This window comes from Odocoileus virginianus, chromosome 23, assembly GCF_023699985.2.
Source record: "Odocoileus virginianus isolate 20LAN1187 ecotype Illinois chromosome 23, Ovbor_1.2, whole genome shotgun sequence".
Taxonomy (NCBI): domain Eukaryota; kingdom Metazoa; phylum Chordata; class Mammalia; order Artiodactyla; family Cervidae; genus Odocoileus; species Odocoileus virginianus.
This window is the reverse complement of record NC_069696.1, coordinates 7,889,649-7,911,203: the sequence shown is the minus strand read 5'-3', so window position 1 is coordinate 7,911,203 and position 21,555 is coordinate 7,889,649. Positions and strand designations below refer to the sequence as shown.

The 21,555-nt window shown below is 52.1% G+C and overlaps 1 protein-coding gene across 3 annotated transcripts in view; it reads right to left on the bottom strand.

Moving 5' to 3' along the window:
- CACNA1I (calcium voltage-gated channel subunit alpha1 I) overlaps nt 1-21,555 on the bottom strand; it is a 119,490-nt gene that overhangs the window by 75,464 nt on the left and 22,471 nt on the right. For 2 of the 3 annotated variants that reach the window (XM_070453361.1, XM_070453362.1), the window contains exons 1-2: nt 14,502-14,608; nt 12,748-12,881 (exon numbers count right to left, since the gene is read on the bottom strand). In XM_070453361.1, the coding sequence (XP_070309462.1) occupies nt 12,748-12,881; nt 14,502-14,594 (227 nt within the window). In that variant the 5' untranslated portion in view covers nt 14,595-14,608. Of the gene's footprint in view, nt 1-12,747; nt 12,882-14,501; nt 14,614-21,555 lie in introns of those variants that run through there. The other variant, XM_070453363.1, reaches the window with a different exon arrangement.

Genomic DNA, 21,555 nt, shown 5'->3' with positions numbered 1-21,555 from the left:
CTGGCCTTAAACCCTCAGTGGCTCCCCACTGCCCTCAGAACAAAGCCCAAGCCCTGAGCAGGGTCTTCACGTCCCTGCAGTCTCGCCTAGGCCCCCTTCCCCCACCCCTTGCTTCTATTCCACACTTCTCGGGCACCAGGCACAAACAGCTTACCAAACACGCCTCCCTGTCCCTTTCCTTTGAGTGGAGCCCATCCTCCTCACCCTCCGCCTTCAAGACCCCCTCCTCCAGGAAGCACTGCTCCCTGCTCCCCGCTCCCCTCTGGGCTCTGGCTCCTCCCACATTCTGTTCACACCTCCCATCTGGCTTGGGATCCCCCAGCACTGCCTCAGCCCAGGACTCAGGAGCCTCAGTTTACTTGGGAGGTGATCCCAGGAGGCCCAGCGAGGGGGCAGGGAGGGAAAAACCAGCAAGGGGCTGTTCGTGAACAGGTCACCCTGCAAACACAAACGGGGTGCAATGCCAGCGGGGACCCTGACAGGCTGTGTGCCTCAGACCTGGACCAGCAGGGGCGGGGCCGAGGCGTTGTCCTTGGACCACCGGCTGGATGCTGGCCGGGCATCTCTCAGACACAGCCCGGTCCAGCCCCACCACACAGAGCAGGCAGAGCACTGACTCGGGGAATCTATGCAGCCCGAAGGACACCGGGGACGGAAGAAGCCACCTCCCCCCTCGGGAGAGCTGAAGGAGCGTTCTCCCCCCACCAACAAAAGAGAAGGCGAAGAGAGCTGCTCTGTGGGTGAATAACCATCCGGCTGACTTCCCCCAGGCCCCAAGTAAGACATCACTTGCAGGAGTGAGAAATTAATCCCTAATTACACAGTTACTTTATCGCGCAGCTTCAGTGCTAAAAGTCTAAAAAAAAAAACCAACAAACCCCCCCCCTACCTCCTGCCAGCTCCCAGGCGCCTAATTAGGTAAGTAATTTTGCTTTAAAGCGAGCACGTTCGTCCTGACATCACCCCAGGAGGAGGGTGACTGCACTCAGCTCCCAGATGGGGTGTCATCTGGGGAGAGGGGCTCGGGTGTGGCCGTGCTGAGGTGAGGACCATGCCAGGGTGGGCAGGCAGGTTGGACACCTGCTCTTAGGGCCCTCTCCACGGATTCCTGCTGAAAAGCCTCTCCCCTGGTTCCCAGGAGAGGCGCAGAGACCCAGGCCCCGTCTACCGCCGGACACTGTCCTGCACGACCACCATCAGCCACCGCGACTGGTTCAGGATGGGCTGTGAGGAGCTGCTGGCCCTTGAGCCGGGACTGCAAAGAAGAGATGCTCTCCCTGGCTAAGCCACCACCAGGAAACCCGGAGGCGCTAATGGCCATCTTGCCTCCATGGTGGCCGGAGAGCTCTGCCAGAACAGAGGAAGGCAGAGGCCAAAACTGGGGCAAGGCAGGATCCTGACCATATGGTTGGAGCACTCCCCGCCAGCTGCACCCGAACCACGGATCTGTGCTCTGTTCTGCCCAGGCACATGAGCCAGCCCCTTCCCTTTGGGGCTTAGGTGTCATGTGAACTGGTTTCTCTCCCTGGCAACTCGAAGAGTCCTGTTGCTTCAGAGGACTTTCCAGAGCACTCACCGTGTGCCAGGCACTTTACACACCTTCCCCTGGAGGGAGTAGGGCACCCACCCCGGAAGCTGAGGCATAGACAGAGCCCAGCTGAGCAGTGGGGGGCCCAGGAGCTCTGCACGACCTGCCCCCCCACACTTCATCAATCATCAGGTCAAGCAGAGCATCCCACAGCCAGCCAGTAAATCAGACCGGCAGCATGTGGAATAGGGCCAGCAACCATGGAGGCTGTGTTACCCAATGTTCAGAGCACAGAGCCTGGGTTCCAATCCCAGCTTGGGGTTGGCACCGGGCGACCTTGGGCAAGTCACTGAATCAACCTCATGGGGTCGATGAAATGCGTTCACATATGGATTCAGCACCGAGGACAGGGTTTGGCACATGAAAGCCAGCCATTATTACATCACAGCCTCATTTGCTGCCTCAGGGCACACTGCCCACGAATCGGTGGGCACACATGCTACCTGCTTAAATCCTTCCCTGGACCCCACTTCCTGCTGGGGGAAGCCCAGGCTTATGATAAGGGTCTCTGGAGGTTCCCCGACCATGACTCCATCACCGCCCACCATTTGCCCCGCAGTCCAGGAACACCCGAACATCTCAGTTTCCCAGAATACACCAGCAGATATGCCTCTGCATCTGTTAGCCTCTCTCCCTGGGACGCCTTTCCTGGCTTTCAGATCCCACCCCCAGGCACCTCTGGGAGGGGGTACTGCCGTGTCCCTGTTCTTCAGGGCATGGCTCAGAGCCCTAGTTATGTCCCCAGCCCCCCGTCCAACACTCAGCTTGGAGGCGGCTCCCCCTGCCAGCTTGTCAAACAAATAACTTAGGGACAAGATCAGAAAAAAAATAAAAAGAAAAATCTAGGAGCTGACAAGAAGCAACATAAAATGACTGAGACTTAACATCTTTCCAGGAAATACCCCTCCCAGGAGATGATTTCTGAGTGTTACTGATAAAAATAGGGTGTTTCCTCAATCTTTACAAGGGACTCACAGGGGCTTTCTTAAAATGTAATGTAAGATGTAGCTAATGGAAAGGAAGCTGAGATGCTGGGAATGGCAACTCATCTGTCGGGAGGCAGCTCTGTGATGACTCAGGCTTGTGTCGGGTGGTAACTAGACCACCAGCCTATGCTACTATCCCAGCACCCAGCACATAGTAGGTGTTCAGTGGAGGGAGGGCAGGAGGGAGAGAGGAAATCATGGAAAGAGAAAATTAGGGACAATAATGTTAACCCTTGACTCTGGCCAGTGTTTTATGATTGGTGGGTCATTATTGCCCAGATACCATCACACAATTCTTATGAGACCAGAACAAAATTTCTTTCTTTTTTGGGGGGAGGGGATTGCACTGGGTCTTCATTGCTACATGCAGGCTTTCTCTAGTTGCGAGCGGGGCTACTCTTCACTGGGGCACGCGGGCTTCTCATTGTGGTGGCTTCTCTCATTGTGGAGCACGGGCTCTAGAGTGCAGGCTCAGTAGTTGTGATGCATAGGCTTAGGTGCTCCACGGCATATGGAATCTTTCCAGACCAGGGATCGAACCCATGACCCCTGCATTGGCTGGTGGATTCGTATCCACTGTTCCAGCAGGGAAGTCCAAGAACTGGGTTTCTTAAGCCTACCTGACAAAGAAACTGATGGACTGAAGCCAAGCCAGGCCTAGTTCAGAGTAAAGGAGGAACTGGGGACCACAAAAGAAATTTGGGGACTTCGGCAGCAGAAGACCCTGGAACATCTCTCCACAAGGCTGTACAGAGGGGACAACACTCAGTGACTTTGTCTCTGGGTAGAGTTGTCAGGTAGATAGAGGATGCCCAGTTAAGGCTGAACTTCAGGCAAAACAGTGTTATCATTTTTTAGTATACATCCCAAATATGCCTCCTGACTGCCTCCCACAAAATTCAGCTCCCTTACTCCAGAGTAGTCTTGGCACCACGGCCAGTGAGCACAGCTGCTGAAAACCAAATAGGGATTCTTTTGGCTCCACCACAGCCTCAGGGAAAAAAATCCTTCTTCCGGGACTCATCCCACACCCTTCTGAGAGCTGGTGAGGCAGTCCAAGTCCTCCAGGGAGATCAACTGGGATCTTTTGGCCTCTGAAAGGGTAAAACCCTTTATGTTGCGAGTCAGCATGGGTTCTGGGGACAGTCATACCTGAACACATCACACAGTCCCTACAGGCTGTGTGACCTGAGGCAGGCTGATGATCTCTGAGCTTCCATTTCCCCAGTTGGGAAATGAGGTTAACAACCCCAAGTTCTCAGGACAGTGGGGGTGTAGGTAAGAAAGTGCAACCCAGTCAAAGAACCTTAGTTCTGGCAACCCACCTAGGCATCATCACTGATCTGGAGCTCCCTTCTCTGCTTGTAGGGTAACAGTCCTGGGATTTGCCAAAAGCATCCTCCCACTCTCTGACCACGTGGTATGAGAGAGGCCAACCTCACAGCTGGCCCAGGGCATAGACCTTGACCTAGGTCTGGCCAATCAGAATGCTGCCTCATTTAGGCTACAGTGATTGGTTCAGGGATGAGCCCATGACCCGTGCCAGCCAATCCAAGCCAAGGAGGCTCTCTCCCACTCTGCTTGGAGTGGCTGGGGAAGCAAGGGTGTCCTTCCGTTGAACTGGAGGGAGGAGTTTGTGCCCTCCTTCTGCCCACCCCCTACCCCTCCAACCCAGAGGAAAGCTGCCTTGGATGGAAGTCAGCACCGAGGACCGAAAAGAGCTGTAGGATGGGAGGACACTCTGCCTGGTGACATCTTTCAGGATTCTGGATTGAGCGGGTCCTGAAGTCGGAGACCCCTCGGCTTTCAGGAAAAGGGATGGTAAGCTTCTTTAAACAAGGTTCAGAGGGTTCCTGTTCATATAAATTGAGAGAATTCTGACTGATTTATGATTGACTGGTATCTGGCTTGTCAACCTGTAGCCTGAGAATCTCTGGTGATTTACCCCCTACCCGGTCCCCCATGTCATCTAGCATCCTGTTTCCATGGAAACGGACCAGAGCGACAATCATCATGCTGTCTCTCCCTCCCAGTTTATTCCATATGCAAATGAAGAATCATCCACACCAGGACTTTCCCTGGAACCTTCCCAGGTCCACAACCACCCAAGGGCCGATTCAGCTAAAAGAAAATGGTCCCAGATCCCCCAGCTCTGCAGTGACGGGACACGAAGATACAGAACAAATATGGAGCTTCCCCTCTGTGCTGACCCTGGGGCCGAGTTCCAGGGACTCCAGGACGATGGCTCGGCCTTGGCCTTGCCCTGAAGCACACAGCCCTGGAGTAGACAGACCTATAGAGCCTAGGATAAATCAGGGTCTAAAGTCATAGAACCAAGAGGATTCTACCTGGGCCTGCTGACATGTGCAGTGCTTCCTTGATTGAGCCAGAGATCATGGACACAGAGCCATGCAGGAGAGAGACAGGCAGTAAAGGCTTCTGGAAACAGCCCAGTGGTGATCCTCTCACACCAATAACCACAGCAAGTCTGCTAGTGGGCACTGGCCTCTGTGGAGCTTACACGGGTTGATAATTGACTTTGTATTTCTCAACAGATCATGTACATCCCCAGACAGCCCAGGCAGGGCTCCTGAGGCTCCAATTAGGACTTGGAGACATGGGAGGGCCACAGCTTTGGTCAAGAGCAAACAAAGAAACACAGGCTGTAGGAGAAGAGGGTGGCAGACTCTGAGAGTTGCCCACCCAACGCCCATTCTCTCTTCTTCCAATCTTGCCTGGCCCCAGGGAACAATTCTTGATTGATTTACCCAAATTCAATGATGTTTTCCATTCCCCTAGCTTCCCTTGCAGCTAAGCACGGCCATGAGACCCAGCTCGGGCAAAGTGTTGTGAGATGGGGAAGGATCTAGAAAAGAATATGCTGTTTTCCAGATCCAAGTAGACATGCACAGCTGGCATAGTCCTGTCTCTCTCCACCCTTCCTGCCTTCAATGCAGACACGACGCCCACAGCTTCAACAGTCACCCTGTGCCCATGAAAAGAAGATCTGGAAAATCACAAGGACATCAGCCCCCACATCACAGAACCATCACCGGTAACCACTGACCTCAGAACGTCATGATATGTCGGGAAAAACATCCCAGGATTTGCACTGTGGTCAGATGTTCTGTTAATTTGCAGTCCAGTACATCCCTGACAGATACACCCAGCACGTTACACAGAACCAGGATTCGATGCCAGCCCACGGAGCCAAGGTGCCTGGATGCAACTCCTGGCTCTGTCCCTTACCAGGTCGTGACCTCGGGCAGGTCACTCTCTGTCGCTGTGCTCATCTGTGAAATGGAACTGACCGCAGTCCCTCCCTCACAGTGCTACTCTGAAGATTAGGCCAGATAATGCACAGCATCAGGCCGACAATGAGTACTCCGCAAACAGTAGATGCTCTTATTTTTTTTTTTTCACCTGGATAATGCCTAAGAGGATTCAATTCCTTTTGCTTTTTAAAGTCCCACTGATGGGCCACTTTGGACAATAGGAACTCTCAGCAAGCAACCACAGAGGGGACAAGCCTGCCTGATCTCTTTAGAAAGCTCTAGTTCAGGGATAAGGAACAATTCTTATTGACATTTTGTTGCCCGAGAGCCTGTAAGAGTCAGGTTGGAGAAGCTGCTCCCCACACACTCTGGGGAGAAGCTGTTTCCAGGGCACGATAGATCCTGGCCCAGCCCCTCCTCCTTCCTCCCTGGCCAAGGTGCAGAGTTCCTGATGTTACCGCTATTCGTGTTAATATTATTAACGATGACAGAAATTTTTACGAGTCCCCACTGTTTCATTGACAGAGCACATCTGCTTGTCTTGAGAATTAATTCAGATCCTCGGCACGGATCAGAGACAGAGCCGTCCTCAGGCCTCTTCTCCTTCCTGTGGTTCCCAGAACCAGGAATCATGCCCACTACTCGAAGGGCTCCTGATGAGGGGCTCTGTGATGGTCAAAAGAACCCAGACCCACCTGGGCATTTGCATAAAATGCAGATGCCTAGGCCCTCTGTACCTGCTGGGTCAGGATGCCCTGGACGAGGCCCCAGAATCTGTATTTTAACCTGTGCCCCAGTAACCCTGTGGCTCTCTGAATTTCAAGGAGTACAGAGAAGGGGTACAAGGTTGCACATATGTTTAAGTTTTGGGGGGGTTGCCCATTCCTGATCAGCTCATGCTTATCCCCCAGCAGCTCCATTTTCCACACCAAGGCCTTCTCCAGGATACCATCATAGTCAAAAGCTTTTAAGGGACATCAGACTAAAGGCCACTCCTGTTCCCTGAGCTACTCCAAGGCGGGGCCCACACCAGCCATGACCTTGGCAAGAGCACTGGCTCAGACTCATTCTAGAAAGGTCCCTACCAGCCCAGCCCTACAGCCCCAGCTCACCATACCCACCCCTCCTCCCAGACACCAGTCATCAGAATTCTTGGGAAAGATTTTAACAGAGGTACCCAGACCCCTCCCCACAGCTGTCAATGGCCATTTCATGTGTTTTTATTTTTTTGGTTAAGGGAGGTGGTAGTATTACCAGTATGATGCAGCGAGGGAGATATATAGATAAAGAAAATCTCAAGTTCAACAAGAATGTCATTGAATATTTCATGACCTCCTAATGGACTAGGGCAGAGATGCGTAGCTTAAATAACACAGTGAGGTAGGTTCCACTATTACCGACTGATGAGTGGGGCTTTGTCACAGGGCCTTGCTGTCCTGGGCTGATCAAGCACAGGAAGAAAATGTAATGAGTGATGGAAACAAGACTCCAAGAGATCGTTGTAAGATGAAATTAATAACAATAAATGCAAAGGTGGGTATTTGTGTGTTTTTTAAAAAATCAACTGTGTTCAGCTCCAGGGTAGGAGAGACCTGGTTCGGAGAGTGAACACGACCTAGGGGTGGCAGGTAGCACAGCCCTTCAGCAGGTCACCACAGTCCCACGTAGTCCTGGGTGAGGGCAGTCCCTCTTCTCTCCCATAATCATCAGTGGGAAGCCGGGGTCCTTCCCCCCAGCCAGGGACCAAGACAGCCTAAAGTAGGTCCAGCAGGGGAGGCCACCTCTCCTCCTTTGATAAACAGCGGGAGATGCTGGGAACATTTTATATGGGGAAGGGGAGACTCAGGGAGGAAATGAGCCGCTTTCCAATGTGTGAAGGCTGTCACAAGTCTTCTGGGGACACCCCTGCCAGAATGGCAATCCATTCCAGTATTCTCGCCTGGAGAATTCCATGGATGGAAGAACCTGGTGGGCTACAGTCCATGGGATCGCAAAGAGCCGGACACGACGGAGCCACTAACACACACACTGCCCAGGGACTCCAGGCCCCTCTGGGCGATCAGGCCCCTGCCCCTTCTCTGGCCTCATCTCTAAGCATCCACCCACCCCACGGGTCCCTGGCCTCTGACAGCTCCTCTTCCTCAAACAGCCCCTTCAGGCCCCCTGCGTGCTGTCCCCTCCACCCAAGACACCCTCCCCAAGCCCCTGCTCGTCAACTCTTACCCCCAGGCCTCTCTTCCTCAGGAAGCTGTATACAGACACATTCCACTCCCTCACGGCCCTCTCTACTTTGCTGCAACAGCTTTGGTTCCAATGTAGAATTTATCTAGAACTTTATTATCTGTTTTATATTGTTTCCTAAATCGTAAGCTTCATGAAATCACAGAAGCATCTGTCTTGTTCCTTTCGTGTGCCCCCTGCGTAGCACCTGGTGTGCAGTAGGTGCTCAATAAATGCTGACTTTGTCAATGAGTAAGTGACAAGATCCACCATCAGGCAGGAGCTACAAGAAGACAAATTTCAAACTCCTCGAAAGAACTTTCCAGCACATTAGGCTGGACATGAGTTTGAGCAAACTCCAGGAGATAGTGAAGGACAGGGAAGCCTGGCGAGCTGCAGTCCATGGGGTCGCAAAGAGCCGGACACGACTCTGACTGGACAACAAACGCTGTCCCAGTTTGCAATCGGCTACCTTGTGAGCTGCCCCCAGCGGCGGCACGCAAGCAGGGGCTGACTGGATACGGAGGTGAAGACGCCAACCTCTGCAGGCACCTTCCAGTGTAGAGGTTCTGTCTCCTCTGTCACCTGAAAAGGAGCCAGCAATTTGGGGACGAGGAGGAGCAGGAAGGAAGAAAACGTCCTCAGGATGGCAGGCCTGTTGCTCAGAAAACAGGACATTTATAGCTGGGGGTTTGGGTGGAACTGGGACTGGGCTCTGAAGCCCAGGCTCGTGGCTCCCCCTCCTGCCTTCTGCACCCACATCACCCCTAGGCACAAAGGACAGGAAGGACCCAGAACTCTGGGTCACCAGAGTTCCCAGCATCCCACATGGGGCTGTTCATGGCTCACAAAAATGTCTCTGTTGAGCCCGCTTCCAAGCCAAGCCTGGCTACATAACTTCCAGGACCCAGTGCTAAGTGAAAACATAGGACCCCTGTTCAAAGTGTATTAAGAATTTCCGCACTTCTCTGCTGGTACAGTGGATAAGAGTCTGCCTGCCGATGCAGGGGAATGCAGGTCGGATCTCTGGTTGGGGAAGATTTCACATGCCTCAGGGCAACTAAGCTTCACAACGACTGAGCCCATGGGCTGCAAGTACTGCAGCCCAGGCATCTACAGCCATGCTCCGAAATAAGGGAAGCCACTGCCTTGAGAACCCCACGCACCACAACCAGAGAGTCGCCCCTGCTCGCCCAAACTAGAGAAAGCACGCGCACAGAAACAAGGACTCAGCACAGCCAAGAGTAAGAAAAAGATAATATAAAGTAAAATCTTTTTATGAAAAGAATTTCAAATATTACATGTTAACACACATATACAGAATCTAGAAAAATGGGCATAGATGAAACTGTCTGCAAAGTGGAAATAGAGACACAGACGTAAAGAACGAATGCACAAACACCAAGGTGGGGAAGGGGTGGGCGGGAAGAATCGGGAGATCGGGGCTGACACAGATATACTACTACGTATAAAGTGGGGCTTCCACGTGTAACAGAGATAACTAATGAGAACTGCCTGTGTGGCACAGAGAACTCCACTCAGTGCACTGTGGTGACCTCGATGAGAAGAAAATCCAAAAGAGAGACGATATATGTATACATATATAGCTGATTCACTTTGCTGATACGGCAGAAACTAACACAATATTGTAAAGCAACTATACTCCAATAAAAAATTTTCAAAGAAAGAATTCCATTGTGGAAGACCAACAACCACTAAAAAAAGAAGAGAATTTCAGACTGATGAAAGCAGAGCATGAAACCACGTATGGGGCCCTAAGGGCCTGCACATGTACCCGTCCTCCCTGACCCCCCAGGAGGCTGCTGGTCTGTGGACCCCACCCCCGTGCTGTCTCCACCCCGAAGACCAAGAGAAGATATCAAACGGAGACCTCGCCACAATACTGAAGCCAATCCAGCTCCTTAGACCACTCAGTTTAGATCTTTATTGTCTTTTTTTATAAATATGAGCAGACAGAGAGGAACCACTAAGCAATAGAGGAAACTCTTCAAGGCAAAAGGGCAGGGCGGGGGCACTCAAAGGAGGCAGTCAGTGGAGCCAGCAAAACAAATGACTTCCCTGAAACAGGAGTTAAGAAAAATCATCCTAAAATGTGGAACTTTGCAAAGGAAGGGCAGCATTTCTGGCGATGTCATTTGGAGCATTATTTAACAGACCCATCTAAAGACTATTTCATTATCTGGGGGAACACACCTTGGTCTGATTCACTCTTTACTGTTAATGAAAAGCCTGGCTGCTATGAAATTACATGTGAACTTGGAGATACTGTAAGTGGTATTCTGCCCAATATAAAAAGATAACCCCAAAGGTTACAGTTTTATAACCCCATTAACCGGCTTTGATTCTAAGCACCTCATATCTCCAGGTTTTTTTCCCATTGCCTGTTTTCCTGATTCTGATGATTACCATCCTGCTGATTCCTCATTAATGAGTCAGATAAATCTGTAATATACATGTTCCTTCTAAGATTTGTGTGAGGGTAATTTTTTTTTAACTTTCTGGAAATTATACTTTGACTTCAGGATCAGTAAAGCCTAATTTGTATTTATGAAGAGATATGAGTGAATATTGCATCCATAAAAACAAGCTGCTCTGAAAAATAAGAAATTCAAGAGCAACAAGCGATCCTGAGAATTAAAAAGACACAGAGGAGATGAACACTTCCATTAGGGGCAGTAAATTGAGAAAAAGACATCGTTAGTGATTCAGAAGGCCAAGTCAAGGAATTCTCTCTTAGTACAGATTTCATCTGTACAAGAGGTGAACGAAACATGCAGAGAATAGAGAGAGGATGGAAATAACCATATACTGGGAATTCTAGGAAAGAGCAGAGAAGAATGGCCAGTCACCAAAGAAGATACGGAATAATTTTTTTCTGACCTGAAGGATGCACAAGTCTTGAGTTCCAAAAGGCCCCACCGGAAGCAATCCTTCACTTAAGGAAGGATTACTTAATACTTGTCCTTGTGAAATGTCTGAATTCTGAAGGTAAAGAGAAAACCTTCAAGCATCTAGCAAAGAAAATGCAGGTTTCTCCCAACAAAGAAGAACCAGATCTATAGTGGCCTTGGCGGCAATACATGGTGCCGATTTGGATGGTACCACATGCAGGGTTCTGAGGGAGAAAAACTGTGACTCTAGAGCAGTGCAGAAGAAAACTGCCCTTCACCCACCAAGATCAACGGGATATATGCTTGGACAGGCAAGACTGAAAAATGACACTATCCAAACACCTTTTCTTTTTATTGAGTTGGTCAAAAGGTTCTTTCGGGTTTTTTCTTAACATGTGATGGAAATGAACCCAAATGAACTTTCTGGCCAATCCAATTAAAAAGAAAAAACAAACTACTTAAGGATGTCCTCCAGCCAAACCAAGATGAGAAAGAGAAGGAAGAATCTGACAGAGGGTGACACAGGTCCCACGTAGGGACCCAGTTTAACTTCTAATTTGGTCTAAATCATCGCTGATAATGTGGCTGTAGAACTGAATACAGCTCTGAGGAAAGGATACTGTCAAGTTTTAAAGAACACCAGTGAGCAAACCACTGCCCTTCAGGACACATCCGCAGAATTCAGTGCGTACATGGTGATACTGACTTCCCATCTCAGCCAGGTGCCTGGCTACCCTCCCTGCCACTTCTCGAGGGCATCACATACGTATGTTGGCACACACATGTCTGCAAATGCACATGCTCTCATGGACACTGACATGAGTACACACTCACACACACACTCGTGAGTCTCTAGCCTTTTTGTCCCCGCTTTTCACTTCTGCCATATTGACCATTACTGGGCATGGTTAACACCTGCCCATCTTCCAGCTGTTCAGGCAAGCTGTCAAATCCCCAAGCCGCCAGTCTGGCCCAAAGATGCTCTCAGAGAATCATAACACTTTCCCAGAGCCCTGGTCTCAGCATGTGGCACGTTCACTCGTGTAGCTGCTGAATGCCTCTCTCCAGCTGGTACTTGGGAAGGATAAAGTTTATGCCTAGATTTGCCATCCTTCCTGCCCTGCATTGAAGACAGTGCTGACACTTAGTAGGAGCTCAGTCAACTGCTGACTGTTGGATGAATGTGTGGATGGGCCTCTAGCCTGGTTTAACCCAGGAAAGGAAAGACAAGGCACAGAGCAGAGTCCAAGATGCTCCAAACAGGTTAAGTTGTCCCCTGACCTCTTTCTGACTATAGCTTAGGTCTTGGCAGAAATAACCACAGTTTGGAGTCAGACAGTAGAGTCCATGCTGGATCTCTAACTTGCTGAGTGATCTAGGATGATAATAACAATAGCTCACATTTATTGGGTGCTCACTTTAATGGAGCTATCCTTCATTATACATTATCCCCATTTCACAGATGAGGAAACTCAGGTTTAGAGAGGTTAAGTGGCTTTTGTAAGGTCACAGTTAGTTAGAGTAAAACAGACCCAGTATCAGCTGACAGTGTAGGAAGACATACAGTTCACCAGAATGAGGAGGAAGGAATGTCTGTTTGTCCAGGCCATTAAGGAAAGGGACATCATTCCTTCCATCACAGGTGTCCAGGAGGAATCCAGACAATAACGCACAGCTTTATCATTATTACCAAGAAGCCCCAGAGATTATTTACATGATGTCTGCATGCATCAGAGGCTAGGACCTGTCTGATATGGTCTACCTACCCTGCCATGACAATGAAGAAGTCCAGTCGGTTCCATGTGTCCCCAAGGTAGCACTTCTTGCCAAAAATGCCCAGGGCCACCATCTTGAGCACCATCTCCATGGCAAAGAAGACAAAGATGAAGTCATCAAAGACCTGCAGGGGCAGGAGGAAGACAAGAAGCAAGGGAGAGCGTGAGGTCCCAGAGCAGGACACGGTGGAGCCGCGGTGCGAGGTGGGAGCACGGGCACGAACACGAGGGCCAGGGACAGGCCTGGAAACATCTTCTCCCAGTCCGGGAGAGGACCTGAGATCCTAGTCCAAGGCGTTCATTTCGCAGAGGAGACTGAGGCCTAGAGTGGGGGATGAGTTTGCCCAGGGTTTTCCAGCCCCCTCTAATTGTTCCCTAAAAGCAAGCACAATGACAAGGGACCCAGATGACAGCGGGCGAAGGGAGGTCTCCTTAATAACGGCCATGCCCTGGACTAGACCCTCGCTCTGCATCCTCTCTTCAGTTCTCTCAGCGACCCCTTGAATGCTGTCATTTAACAGATGAGGAACCGGGAACTCACACTGCTTCAGAACCTCACCACAGTTCCCACAGCAGTGAAGGGAAGAAATGACACTCAGGTCTCTCTGACTCCTAAATGCACATGGAAGGGGCTTTCTCAAAACAGGCCTGACACTCGCTCTGGGCCCAGGTCCCCATGCTGTCTTCCTCTGCTCAGAAACAAAGCCCCCAAATACAGCTGTCATCATGGGCTCAAGTGAATGTCTATTGCCCGAGGATGGGGCCTGGGTGGAATCCCTCTTTCCAGGATCAGTGAAGGTTAAAGACAATTCAGTTCAACAAATGGACACTGAGCACCTTCTCTGTGCAGGTCATAGGCTGGTGTTGGGGGCCCAGAGATGAATGCTCACTAAATTCACCACCTGGTAGGGAAGCCAGTCTAGTACCCACTGAGGTTAATTAGTTCTAACTCCACCCAGGACCCTGGGGCAGGCCCAGGAGCTTGATACCTACTTGGACCCCAGACCCACCTCAGAGATTCTAATTCTGCAGGTTTTTTATTTTATTTTATTTTTTTATTCTGCAGGTTTTGAATGGGTCAGGGGTCTGGATCTTGAACATGTATCCCCAAGGGAATCAGAGAAACTGGGCTGCTTGGGAACCTCTGAGTCCTGTGGGAACACAGCAAGCAGAAGGCACTTCCTCTCAGGAGGCCTCTGAGTTTCTCAGGGAGACAGATGTTTCCACATCTGTAAAATGGGTATAAACCTAACACCCTGCACTACTGGTGTAACATGTGCCACAGGGGCCAAAGGTCAGGCCTCCACCTGGGATCTCCGTGAGATGAGAACAGGAGAGGTCCAGGAGGCGGCTCCCAGCGGCATCAACATAGTGATGGAGCTCTGCCTTTATCCCATGATCACTGGGAGTGAAGGACAAGGCTTTCTTCAGGGAGCGTCAGGTCACTTGTGCTTTACTGGAAAGGGCGGTGGGGATGGGGAGACCAGGAGGAAGTTGGTGGTGGGAGAAAAGGAGGGGCATGGACTAGGGCAGAGGCCTCGAGATAGAGAGGAGAGGATGGAAGGGAGAGAGGATGGAAGGGAGGCAGATAGGACCAGCTGGCAGTGAGGCAGACAGGATGAGCGCAGCGAGGGCAGGACCAGGAGTGAAGCGGTGGCTGGGGCGGGGTGGGGCAGGGCCTGGCGGGGTGGGCGGGGCCTGGGGCGGGGCTGACGGAGGGGGCGGGGCGGGGCCGCCGGCCTCACCTGCAGGATCTTGCAGCGCTCTGACAGGCAGTCCATGTCGTCGCAGGGCTGGTACATGCCGAGGGTCACGCAGTTCAGCAGGATCACCAGCATGCTGATACATTCAAACCACGTGCGCACCAAGTCAAGGACACAACAGCTGGGGGGCACTCTCCCACCACCAACACAGGTGTCCACCCCATTGCCCCCCAGGTGCCTCTCTGGTGGGTCAGTACCTATGTTTTCAAATACCTTTTAAACAGCCTGCCCCAACCCGTCACAACAGACATAGCCAAACCCACCAGAGAACCTGAACCCCACCAAGCCACCACCTGCCAGGACGCCCTCCCCACCCCGACCTCTTTGCCCCAGCCTGAGTTCCCCCAGACCCACAGAGACCTGCCTGGGGGACCATCTCCAGACTCTCCCGGCCTCTCTGTCTCTGACTTCTTTCCTCTGACTGTCACTGCCTCCCTTTTCTGACCATCCTTCCCCTCCCCTCCCCACGCCCCCTCCATCTCTGCCCAAGCCCTGGAGCTGAACCCTGCAGAGGGCCCGTCCAGCATGGCTGAGACTGGCCAGACACCCTGTACTTCTGTCCTCTCCTGTGGCTGGGTTGCAGCCCATTGCCAGACTCCAGCAGGTCTGTGCCTGGGCTCCCCCGGCCCCTGCATGAGTCAGGGTGGGGTTCAGCCTCCTTAGGCCGGTCCAGGCAGAAAGGCTCCTGCAGCCAGCAGCCTGGGTGGGGCCTCAAGGGCACGTGCTTGGACCCGGGTGAGTGGGCTTTCCAGGCCAGGCCACTCTCCTCTCTAACACCCTGCTCCTTCCTGGCTGGTTCCTGCTCAGTCACAGCCCACTGATGTTCAGCCCCATCCCTCCCTCCCAAACCTAGAATCCTAGAACCAGGGGAGCCAGAACCCAGGAGGACCCAAGGGCCTGGGTCATTCACGGGCTAACTGGCTGACACACTCGTTGTCTTTATCCAAGGCTAGAACCTACCTTCCAAGGGGACAGGGTCCCCCTTGTCAGGTCATGCCCCAACAGTGACAGGCATCTAGGAGGAGCACAATAAATGTCTGTTGTGATTGAGTAACCCTCTCTAGGTGCAGCCCACTCTGACACCCAAAGATTCTTGAGTGTCCCCAAGTGAAAGTTCTGGCCCCTCAACTTCAAAGCCCTTTCTCTGAGCTCAGACACAGCTATGCCAGCCAGACTGTCAGCCAGACCCTACCCAGCAGCAGGGTGAGGATCTCCTGCCTAATGGAAGAGTGACATGGTTTCCTTGGCAACACCCTCCCTCCCATCCCCAGTCCTTGCTCACCTTGGGATACTGCTTTCCCTCCTGCCTCTCTGTCAGACCCTCCTTGCCCCAACTCTGCTCCTTCCTGCCCCCTCAAACCTCTGCCACTCTCCCACAGCCTGTAATTAACTTCAGTCGTTGCCAAGGCCCCCTTCTAGCCTGAGCATCGCTCCTGCAGCAGCTTCATCATTAATTAACTTTTTTGAAGTTCAAACGTTCTAATTACCAGCAAACGTTCCCCATCCTCTTTGCCTTTTCCCCCTGACTGTCGTGCTCTCTCTCTTTTCAGCCACCTCTTCTGTTCCCTCTGCCCTTCCTGCCAGCTTCAAGCTCAAAGTACACTTGGCAGGTATCTTCCAGGAGCCTGGCACTCCCACTTCTTCCTTACCAAGGCCCTAAGCAATGGAGATCAGCAGGCCCATTTCACAGATGAGGAAAACTGAGGCTTAGAGAAAGGAGGCCCCTCTCCTAGCTCACACAGCTGGGAAGCGCCAGAGCTGAGACTCACACCAGACCTGCTCTCCTCTGTGATGCAGGGCTTGTCTCTGCCTGTGGCCTTCCTTGCCCTCCTCTGAGGCCTTAGTTTATCTTCAGCATCTCTCACCTAAGCCCTGCCCAGCCTCCCTGCTGGCTTCCAGCTCTGGTCCCTGCCCCTCCAATCTGCCCTGCGCACAATCCCAAGGTGTTTGTTGTGTGGCCAATACTATCCAAGCTCTTTGCAAGTGTTATTGCATTTAATCCTCCAGCCCTATTACAAGCCCCAGTTACAAGTGAGGAAACAGAGTCACAAAAGGGAACACAATTTTGCCCAAGGACCCCAGCTAGAAAAAGGCAGAGCTGAGCTACAGAACCAGAGCCTGCTGTTCTTGTCCCATTTTGTCATCGCCAAATTAATCTGGCTGAAGCCCAATTCTGATTAGACCTGTCCCCTATTCAAAAGCCTTTCAGAGGTGATGGGAGGATGGCTCCCATCACCCTCCCTAACCTGACACACACAGCCTCCTACACTCTGACCTCAATGAACTCTTCTGGCCTTCCCTCTCACCAGCCTTGGCATGCACTGAACTTCTTGCTGTCCCCAAGCATACCCTTGGCATGGGGTATGCATGCATACCTTTCAACCAACATGCATATCTTTCTACCAACTTTACCAGTGAACTCCTACTCATCCTTCACAGCCTGGATCATCTGTCACCTCTTCTGGAAGCTTTCCCGAAGCACCTTTCCCCACTCACCTAGGGGTGGCTCAGCCTCCTTCCTGAAGTGCTCCCCACCCACCTGGTCTAGCTCATATCGTGTTAATGAACTTGGCAGTAGTCATGACCACTGCCTGCCAGGCCCCTAGGGACATGGCCCTAACTCTCAGCACAGCCCACAGGGAGCAGATGGAAAAACAGCCTGCAGAGCTGGAGTGACCTGGCCAAGGTCACAGTCAGTGAGTTGCCTGAACGGTCTGACTTAGCAGTGCCAGAGCTGCTGCCACAGGGCCGCCTCTGGTGCACGTCCCTCGAAAGGGGCAGATGGAGCGGCTTTCACCTCTAGATGGCTCAGCTTCAGGGATGGACAGTCTCAGCCCTGCCCCAAGGCACTCAGGGAAATCCCAGATGGCAGGGCTGGGCCCTTTCCAGGAGCCCGCGAGGCTCAGAAGTCAGGCCAGAGCTGGCATCGCTGTCTGCGGTTCCTGACACACTCCCCACTGGCTCAGGGATCAAAGGCATAAGCCCTCCTTGAAGTTAAACCAGACCACGTGGCTCGGGGAAGGAGAGTGGTGGAAGGAGTGAAGGTCCTGGGCTGAGCAATTTGGTGGCCTGGCCCAGCGCCCAGAGCTGCCATCATTAGTCACAAGCACCAGGGAATTCTGAAAGCCGTCAAGCAGAGCTCCGGGCCTCTGGGACAGTGCAAGGGAGGACGGAGGCCCAGAGAGGGTGGTACAGGATTTCTGGGTAACAGGGCAGGCCAGGGCCCGGGTGCCAGCTCCACGAGGGCCTCCCATGGCGAAGCTCAGGGCCCCTGCCTGGCACCTGTGGTTAGGACCCTGCCAACTTGCCCACTTGGCCACCCAGACCCTCACGCCTCTCCAGGTGACCTTTGCCACAGAACAACCCCATCCCGGGCATCAGAGAGCCCCTGATCCCATCCCCCACTGCACAGAGGGGACACAGAGGGGCAGAGAGCATCCCAGGGACATGATGACCCTGGAGCGGAAGTGACCCTCAGACAAGAGACTCCCCAGCCACAGGGTGCCTGAGCCACGGCTGGATTCCTGACCCCACTGAAACCCCACGTGTCCCCAGACGTCCAGGCTTCGTGTGTGCGGCAGCCACTGGGCCCAGGTCCCCACCCCGCCTCCTACCTCCACCCCCGCCCCCATCTCAGCTCCACCTCCCGGCAACCCCACCTGGGGAACCGGCCCTCCTCCCAGCATCCCCCGCTCTGCTCAGAGTGCCTCCCATGGTCCTGAGAACTAGGGTATCAGAACCCAGCAGTGAACTAATGTACACCTATTGAGCACCTGCTGTGTGCTAGGCCCCAGGTTAACAACAGAGTTAAGGGTAATGATGGCAAACACATCTCAAGTGTTCTTGAGTACTTGTTTGCCAAGGAGTTTTCGAGTCAAGGGCTTCGCCGGTGGCTCAGATGGTAAAAAATCCGCCTACAATGCAAGAGACCCAGGTTCGATGCTTGGGTTGGGAAGATCCCCTGGAGAAAGGGAATGGCTACCCACTCCAGGATTCTTGCCTGGAGAATCCTATGGACAGAGGAACCTGGTGGGCTACAGTACCTGGGGTCCCAAAGAGTTGGACATGACTGAGCGAATAACACTTTTCACTTTTTTAATGAAATAGCATGTATTAATAATATGTCATTTAAACCTCACAGTAGCGCATGAGGAAGGGAGCCCAGAGGCCCCAGAACACAGAACCCATGTAACCATGGACGAGGATCAGGACTTGTCAGATATGTGCAATAGGGAAGCTCCTGTCCTTGTCCATCTCTTCTATAACAGGGTCCAGGGTTTCCCATTCTTTGGCTTTGGGGCAAAAAAAGAAAGAAAAAAAAAATGCCACCTCACCAGCAAAGGACTGAGAATCTCAGGCTGGTGTTATCTGCTGATTACTTAACATGACCTTGAGTAAGGACAAGAGATGCAGTCACAAACCCTTTAGACCATGGCTGCCTCCCAAGGGCTGAACCTTCACTCACAGGCTTTAAATACAATCAATCAACAACTTGGAGAGTCGCCCTTCACCTTCAGCCGAGTCCACTCAACTGGCAAGTGCTACTGTTACCCCATTTTACAGATGAGGAAACTGAGGCACCGGCACTGGCTCCAGGGCTCCAGCCACAGCCATCCAGGGTCACGTGGCTGGTATGTAGCAAAGTCAGGATTTGAACATGCCTCTCCTGACTCCAAACCCCCTGTTCTCAGCCACGTGCTGTGGCCTCAGGGAACAGGGCCGGGACTGGCACAGTGGAATATTTGCTTTCCCCTTTCGACTGGGAAGGAAGGAGATGGTGCAGGAGAGGGTGGGAGGGGAAGCCAGCAAGGAGAGGGTGGCAGCCTCAAAGTCCCCAGCAAAAGCTGAGCCAGACCAGGACCATCTCTACTCCATGGCTGGCTGCTGTCTTAAGAAGATGGGGTGTGATCTAGCAGGACAGGGCCACCAGCGAAGCTATGACACCAGGGGCCCCCTCAAACCTGCCACTTCCCAAAGAGAAGAGTGACTGGCTGGGCAGTGTCCAGAGCCCGACCAGGCCCCTCAGGGCAGCCTCCTCTCCAGGAGCCAGAACCAGAGGCCTGCATGGTTACCATGACAACCACCACCCTCTATCCTGCAGGCTCAGCTGACAGTCATGGTTTCTGCAATTCCGGGGGGCTCTGGGAGGGTGGGCAGGGGATGGGAGTGCTCGGTTTGGCTGGGGCAGCCAAGTTTGTTTTTATTTTTGTCAAATCTGAAATCAGATTCATTTCCCGGCGTGCACTTCGGTTGTCTAAATAAATCAAGTGGAGGAAGCGGGCTGGAAGCTACATCCTCCTGAACCAGGGAGGCAGGGAAGGTGGGCTTGCCCCTATACGGAGCTCCCTCCTCTGTCTGTCCCCAGGGCATCCAAGGATGGGCACCTAGGCTTCGGGCCTTCATAGACCAGGGCCTGAGTTTCCAGATCCTTGTTCTTGGGCCAGCTCTGTGCTCCTCCAAGGCCAGGTTCACAAGCATCCATGGAGCACCTACTGGATACCTGGCCTGTGCATCAGTGTACTAAGATGAGCCAGACTGGAGGTGCCCAGAGTGCTTACCTCTTCTAGGACCCGCCGTGGTATGAGGGCATGTGGTATGCACTGTATTAGAAGTGGCTACCATTTTGAATGTCAACTATGCTGCAGGCCCTGGGCTTTATATCCATTCACTTACTCACTCATTCATTCGACTTATCTTTATGAGCCACAACCACTTTGGAAAGCTGCTTGGCGGCATTTATTAAAACTAAACAGAGGGCTTCTCTGGAGAATCCAATGGTCAAGAACCTGCCTGCTAATACAGGGGACACGGGCTCAATTCTTAGTCTAGGAAGGTTCCACGTGCCACAGAGTAACTAAGCCATGTGCCACAACTACAGAAACCTGAGCACCCCAGAGCCTGTGCTCCGCAACAGGAGAAGCCACCGCAATGAGAAGCCCATGCGCCATAACTAGAGAGTAGCCCCGACTCTCCGCAACTAGAGAAAGCCCTGAGCAGCAAGGAAGACCAGGTACAGCCAAAAATTAAGTATTTTTTAAAATTTTTATTAATTTTTTTAAAAAGAAGGGTGACTTTAAACAAGCCCATGCTAGAATCCAGCTGTGCCACTCTTGGGTCCACATCCTCCAAAGAAATGCCCAAATAAGTCCACAAAAAGGCACGTGTTACCCTTAACAGTCCCAACTTGGGAACAATCTAAGTGTCCATCAACAGGAGAACGAGTCAGGAGGAGATTTCAACTGGAGATGATTTGGGCCCCCGGGGGGTCAAGTGGCCATGTCTGGAGACGTTTTGGTTGTCAAAACTGGGTTTTGAAGGATGTTCTTGGCATCTGGTGGATGGAGACCAAGGATGCCACTCAACACACCACAATGCACAGGGCAGCCCCACCACAAAGAATTCTCCAGCCTGAAATGCCCACAGTGCCAAGGCTGAGAAACTGCGACACATTCTTTTGATGGAACACTACTCTAAAAGTACACTAAACACTACTCTACACTAAACACTACTCTAAAAGGGATCTAAAAGAATAAACTACCACAGCAGCATGGATGGGGTGGCCAGACCTAATGCTGGTGACAGGAGCCAGGAGAGCAAAGAGCGCCCACGTTCACCTATATGAAGTGAAAACCCAGGCAAAGCGAAGCAACAGTGAAAGAGGTCAGAAGGGCAGTAACTAGAGGAGAGAGAGTTCATCACGGGTGGGGTGAGGGAGCTTGCAGGGGCTGGAGATGTTCTTCTTGGATGGAGTGAGGTCACAGGAGTGTGTTTACATGGAAAAATGCCTTAAGCTGGACATTAAGATTTGTGAGCTCTATTGCATGCACATTCTATCACAATAAAAAGTGTAACAAATAATGATGCTGAGCTACAGCTATAGGGAGATATAAAATGCAACAATTAAAAAGCCACAACCCCTGCTGGGGCACCGGCTGTCATGGACCCCCCAGAACACCTTCACCACAACCCTGCAAAGGAGGGGCGTTACCCCTGTTTCACAGACTTGCCCAAGGCCACAGCAAGGGACAGAATGGGA